Consider the following 12,500-nt stretch of genomic DNA (forward strand, 5'->3'; position numbering starts at 1 on the left):
GCACGCGCGCGCGCACGCACGCTCACGCACGCACGCACGCACGCACGCACACACACACACACACACACACACACACACACACACACATCCCCACACACAAGCACGCACACACACACATTCACACACAAACACGCACACACACAAGCACGCACACACACACATTCACACACAAACACGCGCACACACAAGTATGCACATACGCACGCATCTGTGCACGCACACACATGCGCACACACACGCATGCACACAAACATGCACACACACACAAGCACACACCCACACACATTCACACACACGCACGCGTGCACGCACACACGCTTGCACACAAACAACCACGCACACACACACATTCACACACAAACACGCACACACACAAGTATGCACATACACATGCATGCACACACGCCCGCACACACACAAACGTACGCACATACACACAAACATGCACACACACACATGCACACACACACATGCATGCACACAAACATGCACAGACTTATAGAACTAAACGTCTGACCCCACTTTGGGAAGAGTTTACCCTTTCAGATAAAACATTGCATTTTTTCCCCCAGGAATCACTTTTATTCCCATGCAAAAATACAGCTTTAGATTTATTGAATAATATGACTGAATTATGTTAGTAAATTTATTATGTTAGTAATAAATAATAGTACATAGCAAAATAATGGTCAGGTTTGACTGTACATTTGGGCATTATTGCAAAAACTGAATATAGCAAGTAGTTTAAACTTTGACAAATACATTTATTTTATAATGACTTATATATATATATATATATATAAATGTATAACGAGATATCTATATTTTAAGCTACAGCACTGGTTTACAGACACCAATAAGGGGAACACTGAGGACACCTATAGGCTATACTTGACATTGCTATGAAATTGTAAAATGTGTCATTTCTTTGTTCCAGCAGATGGCAGCATCTACTCCTAATAGATGACATACAGCAACTTTTTTCATAAATATTCAACTTTGCTTTTTAGTCAATTGACGCTAACAGATAAGTGCTTATATTATAACAAAAATGTAAAGGTGTAATGTGAGTAGATTGAGTTGACTTGATGTGTGTATGAGATTGACCTGCCAGTGCTGCTGCTGAGCAGTTTGTCTTTGATCATCCACTGGATGAAGGGCGGCGGGTCACCTGACGCCTGACAGTGAAAGACCGCCGTGTGACCCTGATACACTGTCGTCTGCTCCGGCTCCAACTTAAACTTAATATGAACTGACAAAGCACACACAAACACATTGGACATGTATAGAGAGAGAGACCATGTGTGTGTGTGTGTGTGTGTGTGTGTGTGTGTGTGTGTGTGTGTGTGTGTGTGTGTGTGTGTGTGTGTGTGAAAATAGCTGTATATTCATCTGTTTCTGTCATGTGACATTTCTGGCTGGGTAATTAAACAGCACTATCAGTTCATCAAGCTTTAAAGTTTATTTAAGGTTTCGCCAAGTTTTGTCGCATCCCACAGCGTAGCACAATGAAGGTGTTTTGTGTTAAGGTGACAAACATAGCGGTGTGGGAGTCTCACAGTGATCTCACCTCCAACAGTGAGCTGCACATATGCTCTGATCTCTCCCTGCATGCTGTTAAATGCGACACACGTGTAGTTTCCTGCATCAGCACGAGTGACTGTCCTGAACCTCAGAACACTGTTCACCTGACTTGCATGGGACGAGAGAGCACTGCCGTCTGCAGAGAGAGAGAGAGAGAGAGATGAGAAAAGCGAGGGTCGTTCACACTGACAGCAATTCTAAGCGACAAATCCACAAGAAGTCAATATGAGTGACAGCGAACCCTGCGTCCATATGCATGGACGTTGTATTTTGGCTTCGCTACAGGACTGGGGCAGATGGTAACAGGGAACCAGGACCGACCGGACTGAATAGGAACACGAAAACCAATAACAAGGCTGACTAGAACTAGACCGACAGACACGCATCACAGGAAACAAGACGAACTGGCACCGGACAGATGAAACAATAATGAGCAAACAAGGAGGCGGGGTGTGACGTAAGACAGAGAAACACGCGGCCATATCGAAACAATAACAAAGCCGCGTGTTCTCATCCGAATGGCATGAGTGCACATCGGCAAGACAATGAGGTGATATAAATTCATGCCAATCGACAAACAAGATGAGAGACAACAAAACGAAACCGGAGCGCACACTGCGTGGCAAACACCACACGATGCACATGTAACCGGCCCTGGTCACCCATCTCCGAACGGGACTCGAACCGGGATCTCTGGCATGGGAGGCGGGTGCGCTAACAAGGAGGCCAAAGGCTACAGTCTCTAGCGTCACAATGCACAGCTATCCCACCAGCTAGCTCTCGTTACACTCACCCCCCTAAACCTCACTCCCATCCGGGTCACAGCACCATTGTAACCGGCCCTGCTTGCCCCTCTCCGAACGGGACTCGAACCAGCGTGGGAGGCGGATGCGCTAACAAGGAGGCTAAAGGCTACAGTCTCTAGCGTCACAATGGACAGCTATCCACCAGCTAGCTCCCGTTACACTCACCCCCCTAAACCTCACTCCCATCTGGGTCACGGCACCATTGTAACCGGCCCTGCTCGCACTGCTCCGAACGGGACTGGAACCAGCGTCTCCGGCGTGGGAGGCGGGTGCGTTAACAAGGAGGCTAAATGCTACAGTCTCTAGCGTCGCTATCCACCAGCTAGCTACCGTTACACTCACCCCCCTAAACCTCACTCCCATCCGGATCATGGCACCATTGTAACCGGCCCTGCTCGCCCCTCTCCGAATGGGACTCGAACCAGCATCTCCGGCGTGGGAGGGGGGTGTGATAAAAAGGAGGCTAAAGGCTACAGTCTCTAGCGTCACAATGCACAGGTTCTCCCGATGGACAGTCCGCCCCTGATCGGCCCAAAAGTGCGTTGGCCCACCGGGAAAATGCCCGGAATGCCAGATTACCAGTCCAGCCCTGCCCACAGACCAACACATGACCACGCCCCCCCATGCCACACCAAAACCATATCTGCTAAAAAACTAAAATAAATATGTGTTTACATTGAAACTTGTATGAGTCAAAAGATTAGAGTCTCTAGTTGACCAATGGGAGAATAGACTGTAAAGCTCACATGATCTTTAGGGTCTTTAGTGGTAGGAAGTTTCCTAGCATCCAAAATTAAAGTGACCTGACGGCCTCATTGTGAAGTGTGCAGTATATATGTGTGACCTGTTCTGCTCCAGTGTATCGTGGGCGTCTCTCGTCCCTGTGCGATGCAGTTGACGCTGCTCTCTCTGTCCAGCTGTAAACACTGCGACGGCTGCGGGACGGGAGTGAACTTCAACTTCTCTGAAAGAGACATCAGACAATCAGACAGATGTGATCAGATGAGACACTGGTGAAGGTGTTACAGCGTGAAAACAACAATAAAATCCTGACTTTATATCTGGACTCAAGACAAACAATCTGTACTCATTAAACACGTCAACGTTCACATCATTCCTTTTCTGTTCTACATTCATTAATACAAAAATATAAAACATTTTTGGTATTGACGCTGACTATCACACCTGGAGTGCTGAGTAAATCCAGCCAGGTCTCCTTAGCAACCAAATTGGCCCGGTTGCTAGGGAGGGTAGAGTCACATGGGGTAACCTCCTCGTGGTCGCTATAATGTGGTTCTCGCTCTTGGTGGGGCGTGTGGTGAGTTGTGCGTGGATGCTGCGGAGAATAGCGTGAAGCCTCCACACGCGCTACGTCTCCATGGTAACACGCTCAACTCGCGACTCGAGACTTTTGATTCAGTTCAAAGATTTGTTCATTTTGCCTTAATTCGTTCAGTGACCATTTTTGTAAGTCACACTTTTACGCCAGTAGGTGGCAGCAGATGGAAGGGTCTGTTCCAAAACACAGTGAGCTTCCTCCGGAGGCAGCAGTCTTATGGTGCGTTCACATACAACGTGAAGCGAGCGTTTCGTTTGGCACGATTACATACAAAGTCAACGCAAAAATGCAAATAGATGCGAATTCGCACCGGGCGTCGCGAATGAAGCGAGTCGAACGCGTGAAATCGCTTCAAGGGGCTGACATGAAATTTGGAGGGGGGGGGGGGTGAAGCCTTTATATATAGGGTCTAGGAACGCCTACGTTCTGGGACAAGGCTACACACAAAACAATCATTTAGGGGATTGAGTCCTGCATTTAAATGCTGTTGTCACTCTTAAAACTGCACGGTGTGTTCAGGCCAAAACAGACACAGAAACACACTCACTCACCCAGTATATAAACACGAGCACGTCCGGTGAGCGAGCCGCCTTCACTCACACACACACAGCTGTAGATCTGAGCATCATTCACCTCAGCACTGTTGATCCGCAGAGTCCCGTTAGAGAAGAGCTTATAACGAGAACCCTGCACGCACACGCACACACACACACGCACACGCACACACACAACGCACAACACACAACGCACACACACGCACGCGGACACACAACACACACACACGCGCACGCACGCACGCACGCACACACACACACACACACACACACACACACAGATGATGATCCTGGAGCGACCCCCACTGTCACACATGCTCTGTAATCTGATGACATAAACAAAACAATCAATCAAACCTCATCACTGATCGGGATGTTTTTGCGGTACCATGTGACCCGTGGGTCAGGTGTGCTCTGAGCGTGACAGTGCAGGTATCCAGGGTGACCTTCCTCCATGTGTGTGTCCTGCGGCTCTGTGATCCATTCTGGAGACGCTGTAACACAAACACACACTAAAATAACATCACGCGGTGCGCTCAGGTTCCACATGACAGCGCTGTGGAAGTGTTTACTCACTGGCGACAGTCACGATGAGTTCCTGTTCCTTCTGTCCCGCTTTATTCCGCGCGACACACGTGTAAACGCCCGAGTCTGATCTATCGGTCGGGTTGAAGATCAGATCTCTGTCCCGCTGATACACACGACCCTCAGACGACACGCGATCACCCGCACGCTCCCACCACACCTCCGGCAGCGGCTGACCCCGGGGCGGTTCACAGGTCACCCTCTCCCTGCTGTTAGCGGAGAAAACCCGAGACATGCGCTCGCCCATGTCATCGATCTCTACGCGGAGAGGGAAAGAAACAGAGACAATCATCACTTTTACCTCTATATGTGTCGTTTTGGACGATTTGATTTGTACGCCGCTCATCAACACTTCAGGGGTCATTCCAGGTCAAGTTTCAGAAAGTTCCCCGGAATACATGTTTTATTTTTATTAATACTATATCTGAAGATGGGTAAACAATAATTATTATGCGAGCCAAAATGAACCAATATTTATGGAGTAAGTCGTTATTTGGAGAGTTGGGTGGAAATGACCATTTTCGCCTTTGATTTTGCAGCCAAACTACAGGTCAAAAATACAACCTTAGAGAGGAGTCAGCATCATGATTTTATTGGTACACAGAGATTGGGAGGTCTATTCCTAAAACCAGCTGACTTCAGCAGCTCTTGTTGCATTATATGCCAATGGTGCGAGTCCAAAAATGGGAAAAAACACATTTATGTGTTGTTTTTCCAAAGTTGGAGTGCCTATAACTCTAGAAGTATTAAATGCATCTTAATATCCTTTAGGAATCTGGTTCAGAACAAACTTGACTTTATGCATCTTCATTTTTAAAGCCCTATATGGTGAAATCCCAGAGATACGAGGCTCTCAATGTGGCTCTAACTGAAACATGGCTTGAGACAGATGTCTTTTAAATGAACATTCAGAACACTAGAACAATTGTATAAAATATATTTAGAGATGAACTCACTTCTGGAAAGCAGCTTTGAAATGTGCTCACCTGCGATTCTGAGCTCGGCCTCCACCTGTACATGTTTGTTTCCTCCATACGGAGCGACACACTTATAAACGCCTGTGCTGCGCTGCTTCACCTGAGTGATGCGCAGGGTGCCGTTACTGTACACTATAACCCTGTGTGACACACACACACACACACACACACACACATATACAAGACATACAGGCCTGATGTGTTAATAGTAGTTGATAAAGACTGATGAAACAATTGAAAAACACTGAAACTGACCAACTGACCAATCACATCAGTATATTCCGCGTTGAGCACTGCACATGCAGAAGGGGACATACTAGACACTAAAATCATTAGATCAGCAACTCTTTAAATAAAACAGACACATTTCAGCACACAGGAACCTTAATAACCTTGACGGAGGCCAAAACGGGTCATTTTTTAACCCTTGTGTTGTGTGTGAACACCGTTTGTGTTCTCGGTCAAAAATGACCGGTCCACTAAGATAGTTTATAAATCTCTCATATTGCATATATTATCCTAAGATGTAGCATTAGATCTTCTGTTTAAGTAATTATGACAGATTTTGTATTTTTAACATGTTTAACCCAAGTGTGCCGCACAAGCCCTCAAAAGTGAAGCCAAAACGTCTCGATCGCCCCCCGGTGGCTGGTCCTAGTATAGCTCATAAACCCCGCCTCCCCATGTTATTCAACGGGACGTGAGACCAACTAAACAATTAAATTACACTTCACATATCTTTATTCCAAAGATAGTTTCTGTCATTTACTGTCGTTTCTATCACGTTGATGTCATTTCAAGTGTTTGTTTTCAAAATAAGTTTGTTTTTAGTTATTTGATGCTATAAAAACGCTGCTGTGACATCATGATTGACAGCTGTGATTGACAGGTTCTCTGAGTGAAGTAGTCACTGAAGCACCAACTGACTTTTTTTTCGGGATCTTCGGAGGACTGAGGAGATTGGAGCTTTAAATTTAATATCTACATTTCTATAATTAATTATTTCACACCGTCATAAGTCAAAATTCACATGGGGCGTGTCCTTGCGATTGATTCGGCGAGAGTGAGGGCGGGGCTTTACTTCCTGCTCACTACTGCGCAGGTCTGGTCCCGAAATCGCGACTGGGCAGACACAAGTCCCAAGATGTCAGCGCCATATCGGGACACTGGCGGCTTCAGTTCCCACCAATGGAAAAGCGCGAAGGGGCGTCGGCCATCTTTTTTTACAGTCTATGATTTAACCCTGTGTTGACACTTTTTACCTAATTTGATGTTCCCGGTCAAAAATGACCGGCCTAAATAAATTGCTTATAAATCTCTCGCTTTGCAATATATCATCACCAAATATAGGATTAGATCTTTTTGCCAACATGTTTTCTTTCAATTAGCACAGGTTATGCATTTCTTTTTGGAACTTACTGATCATGGGCCTCATTGACCTGAGCTCATGCACCTTTGTACAAAAAATCACACTTGTGGTTTCCGGGTCAAAAATGACCGGCCACTGATAATGAATGGGGGAGATCAGAAATGTTCAGGAGCATGTTCATCATGTTTATGTTCACATATTTGCATGTTTTTGCATTGTATCACACAAACACAACATTTTAAGAGAGCCAAAATGAGATATAAATACAAGATAACAAGGTAAATTATAATAAATGAGAATGAAATGATAACATGGAAATTACATCCTTTTTTCTTTTCCCTTTTCTCCCCAATTTGTAATGCCCAATTCCCAATGTGCTCCAAGTCCTCGTGGTGGTGTAGTGACTCACCTCAATCCGGGTGGCGGAGGACGAATCTCAGTTGCCTCCACGTCTGAAACCGTCAATCCGCGCATCTTATCACATGACTTGTTGAGCCGTTACCATGGAGACGTAATGCATGTGGATGCTTCGCGCTATTCTCCGCAGCATCCACACACAACCAGGGCTGGACTTGTTTGTCGTCCTTTTCTGCATATTACACCACCGTTTTGTGGTCTGTTCTGCATAACACGCCGGCACAGTTTAGCTTATCGCGGCCCATTTGTCCCCACCGGACCGCTCAGTTCTCCCGATGGCCAGTCCGCCCCTGATCGGCCCCAAAGTGCGTTGCCCACCGGGAAAATGTCCGGTATGCTAGATTACCAGTCCAGCCCTGCACACAACTCACCACACGTCCCACCGAGAGCGAGAACCACATTATAGCGACCACGATGAGGTTACCCCATGTGACTCTACCCTCCCTAGCAACCGGGCCAATTTGGTTGCTAAGGAGACCTGGCTGGAGTCACTCAGCATGCTCTGGGATTCAAACTGGCGACTCCAGGTGCACCTGTGATTTTAAGATTTGAAAATGAAGGGATGAATATTAGTGAGTCTCACCCTGATTTGTTGACAACAGGTTCAGTGTCGTGAAACCACTCGAGCTCCGGCGGCGGTTTGGCTCTGAACTGACAGTGAAACACGGCCTCCTCGTTCCTCAACACCACCTGATCTTCTGGAGACACCACCACTCGAGGAAGAGTCTTATCTAGTGACAGACAGACAGAAGAGCGTGACTCTCGTCTCAGTCATGTGTGTTATTCCCTGTTTTTCTGTGTCCTGTAATTAGTAATTTTCACGCTCTGTCTCTCTCTTTATTCTTCACAGCAGGTTTTATTCTGTGCGCAGGTGTTTGCGTGAGCTGCACAGGTGGCTGATGGGATGGCTGACAGAGGTGTTGGGTTGCACTTTATATAATTCGGTTCTGCTGTGCACATGATGTCACAAATACATTAGAACACATGAAAACAGCTGCAGCCACACACAATAATACATGCACCCTCAAAACCTAGTGAGACGACTATCTAGACCACAGACACCAAGAGACATGTTATTAAATTCAAGAGACAAATACGATTTAAATAAAGTACGCATAGAATTCACGTGCAGCATATACCCGGAGCACACTGTGTGGAACATGGCTCAACATTAAACATTGTCATGTGATGTATGGTAGTTATATCTTGTGTACGGCAGTAACATAAAGAAAAGCCTCCATCGCCATAATATACTGCAGGAGTGTTCATATTCTCTGGAATGAGATCTACTTTTCCATAATGTTATCGCAGCAAATCAACCATGCACAATATGTACATTGTCACAATACCACAATTTCAGTAGTCGGTCGTGAAATTTGATGATTCTCGATACTAGCTTCAATACCACAACGAATAATAACACTCACTAGATAAAAAAGTTGGTAGACAAACTTTAGGTTAATTGGCTTGAAAAAGACGGATAGAAACTTAGCATGAAGCTAGCATGTGTTAGCATGTTTTAACTCTTAGCTAGGCATTGCTAATATGTTTTAGCTATTAACTAGGCATGGTTAGCATGTTTAGCATTTAACTAGGTGTTGCTAGCATGTGTTAGCATGTTTTAACTCTTAGCTAGGCATTGCTAACATGTTTAGCACTTAACTAGGTGTTGCTTACTTGTGTTAGAAGTTTTAACTCTTAGCTAGGCATTGCTAATATGTTTTAGCTCTTAACTAGGCATTGTTAGCATGTTTAGGACTTAACTAGGAGTTGCTAGCATGGGTTAGCATGTTTTCACTCTTAGCTAGGCATTGTTAGCATGTTTAAGTACTTAACTAGGTGCTGTTAGCATGTGTTAGAAGTTTTAACTCTTAGCTAGGCATTGCTAATATGTTTTAGCACTTAGCTAGGCGTTGCTAATATGTTTTAGCTCTTAGCTAGGCGTTGCTAATATGTTTTAGCTCTTAGCTAGGCGTTGCTAATATGTTTTAGCTCTTAGCTAGGCATTACTAATATGTTTGAACTCTTAGCTAGGCGTTGCTAATATGTTTTAGCTCTTAGCTAGGCGTTGCTAATATCTCTTAGCTAGGCATTACTAATATGTTTTAGCTCTTAGCTAGTCATTGCTAATATGTTTTAGCTCTTAGCTAGTCATTGCTAATATGTTTTAGCTCTTAGCTAGGCGTTGCTAATATGTTTTAGCTCTTAGCTAGACGTTGCTAATATGTTTTAGCTCTTAGCTTGTCATTGCTAATATATTTTAGCACTTGGCTAAGTGTTGCTAGCTTGATCAGATATTTTTTTAATTGAAGCCAATATACAGTATCCTGTGTGAGCTAATTTACAGTTTAACTTCTTACCGATGACACTAAGCGTGATGTTTTGGTTACTGCACACTTGTCCAGCAGCATTTCGAGCGCAGCAGAGGTAAATCCCAGAATCCTCTGGTCTGAGGTCAGTCAGCGTCAGGATTCGATCCTTTCCTCCCAGTTGAACACCATCTTTAAACCATTTACTGCTCGGCCTGCACATGAATCATTCACAGATCACTTATAGAGGAACATCTCTGCATTTACACAAACAGCTAAAAACCTCATTACAACAGCTGCGATTATTACTGTGACTGAAAACAGCTGCAACAGTGTGTAAGATAAACATTTATCATTTACCCAAACACCCAATGCTGAGAGAATGATCAGCGGCATTTCTAAATCATTCGCTAATCATTTGATAAGATGTCATCTGTGGAAGCAACAGAACAGAATTCAATGTAACAAGAAATGATTGGCTCACCGTGGATGTCCATCAATGTGACACTGCAGTGTGATTCGTTCAGCGTCCTCTAGCTCCGCCTCTGAGGCGGGTTCATTCATGGTGACCGGCCCCCTCTCCAGCCCTGACAACACACACACACACACGACACAGACACTCACACACATTATAACCTGATCAATCAATACTGATGTGTCCAGAAAAGCATCTAGAACTGACAGTTAGTGACACAAAAGAGAGTGTAAAAGATAAGTTGCATCTCTGTTGCATGTGGACCCGCGAGCAGATGCATAACGTCCCTTCAGACGCTCACATGTCATATCACGCAGTATTTGGGCTTGTTTTAATCGGTAGCGTTTGCTTTAGTAATCCTGTGCAACAGTTTCTTACAGTTTCATGAAAAAACAAAGAAGCCAAATCTGTTTATATGTCACTCAGCGGTCTAGAGATCATGAGAACAGTAATGTTATAATGACAGAATATTTAAACTAGTTGCATAAAGTCAACTTAAAAACGCTTCTACTGTCACTGTTTGTGTGTAAGCATGTAAGTGTGTACATGTGTGTGTTTGTGTATGTGTGCGTGTGTGTATATATGTGTGTGTGTACATGTGTGTGTGTGTGTGTGTCTGTACGTGTGTGTGTGTGTGTGTATGTGTGTGTGTATGTGTGAGCGTGTGTGTGTGTATGTGTATATATGTGTGTACATGTGTGTGTGTGTACATCTGTGTGTGTGTGTACGTGTGTGTGTTTGTGTATGTGTACGTGTGTAAGTGTGTGTGTAATGTGTGTGAGTATAATGTGTGTGTGTGTGTGTGTGAGCGTGTGTGGGTATGTGTATATATGTGTGTGTGTATGTGTGTGTGTGTGTACGTGTGTGTGTGTTTGTGTACATGTGTGTGTGTGTGTGCACGTGTGTATGTGTATATATGTGTGTATGTGTATATATGTGTGTGTATGTGTGTGTGTGTGTACGTGTGTGTGTGTTTGTGTACATGTGTGTGTGTGTACGTGTGTGTGTTTGTGTATGTGTACGTGTGTAAGTGTGTGTGTAATGTGTGTGAGTATAATGTGTGTGTGTGTGTGTGTGAGCGTGTGTGGGTATGTGTATATATGTGTGTGTGTACGTGTGTGTGTGTGTGTACGTGTGTGTGTGTGTGCACGTGTGTATGTGTATATATGTGTGTATGTGTATATATGTGTGTGTGTGTGTGTGTGTGTGTGTGTGTGTGTTGTGTATGTGTGTACGTGTGTGTGTTTGTGTATGTGTGTGTATAATGTGTGTGTATATGTGCGTGTGCGTGTGTGTTTGTGCGTGTGTATGTACATGTGTGTATGTGTATATATGTGTGTGTGTACGTGTGTGTGTGTGTTTGTTTATGTTTGTGTGTATGTGTACGTGTGTGTGTGTACGTGTGTGTGTTTGTGTAAGTGAGCGTGTGTGTGTTTGTGTATGTGTATGTGTTTGTGTATGTGTGTGTGCGTTTGTGTAAGTGCATGTGTGTGTGTGTGTGTAAGTGAGTGTGTGTGTGTGTAAGTGTGCGTGTGTTAAATGAGAACACTAATGTGACTCTTGTCACATTATATTATGTCAGTGTTTCGTTCATCCAGTTCAGCCCAGTGGAATTATGGGTAACAGTCTGTCTACAGTGTCATGATCTCAGCGCTTCACTTCAGTATTATCACACTGTGTGAGGTCTCTGAGGACTCTGGGTGCATTGAGCTATGAATGAATTAAAACACACATTTCACACACTAACAATGAACACACTGAATCATCAAACATGTAAAATACTCTCTAGTTGGTTTGTTGAAGAATCAGTCGTCTACAGGAAGCCCTGTACTATCAGACCGCCTCAGTGTGGGGTAATCGACACACTGATGAGATGTGTTTTTAAGGGGCGTTCACACAGGACATATTCTCATTAGAAGTCGTTTTGCCTTTGAAATGTTCCTGGAGTACGAGCGCAGGATTGGAAGAGAAATATAAACAATCACTGACACCTCATGGGGATTTCCAATATCCATCTCTATATCTGCACTTGAATGCATGTGATGCTCTAAATGTTCTGAATTTAAAGTTTCCTTGATGTGTTTG

The 12,500-nt window shown here is 44.5% G+C and overlaps 1 protein-coding gene across 1 annotated transcript in view; it reads right to left on the minus strand.

Annotated features, from left to right (window-relative positions):
• Positions 1 to 12,500, minus strand: part of LOC127660822 (inactive tyrosine-protein kinase 7-like) — a 65,554-nt gene that overhangs the window by 5,123 nt on the left and 47,931 nt on the right. Inside the window, exons 3-12 of the mRNA XM_052151256.1 lie at positions 10,425 to 10,527; positions 9,992 to 10,155; positions 8,215 to 8,362; positions 5,855 to 5,985; positions 4,860 to 5,126; positions 4,641 to 4,777; positions 4,281 to 4,416; positions 3,235 to 3,354; positions 1,571 to 1,720; positions 1,108 to 1,252 (exon numbers count right to left, since the gene is read on the minus strand). Of these exons, the coding sequence (XP_052007216.1) occupies positions 1,108 to 1,252; positions 1,571 to 1,720; positions 3,235 to 3,354; positions 4,281 to 4,416; positions 4,641 to 4,777; positions 4,860 to 5,126; positions 5,855 to 5,985; positions 8,215 to 8,362; positions 9,992 to 10,155; positions 10,425 to 10,527 (1,501 nt within the window). The remainder of the gene's footprint in view (positions 1 to 1,107; positions 1,253 to 1,570; positions 1,721 to 3,234; positions 3,355 to 4,280; positions 4,417 to 4,640; positions 4,778 to 4,859; positions 5,127 to 5,854; positions 5,986 to 8,214; positions 8,363 to 9,991; positions 10,156 to 10,424; positions 10,528 to 12,500) is intronic.

The sequence above is a fragment of the Xyrauchen texanus genome, chromosome 20, assembly GCF_025860055.1.
Source record: "Xyrauchen texanus isolate HMW12.3.18 chromosome 20, RBS_HiC_50CHRs, whole genome shotgun sequence".
Taxonomy (NCBI): Eukaryota; Metazoa; Chordata; class Actinopteri; order Cypriniformes; family Catostomidae; genus Xyrauchen; species Xyrauchen texanus.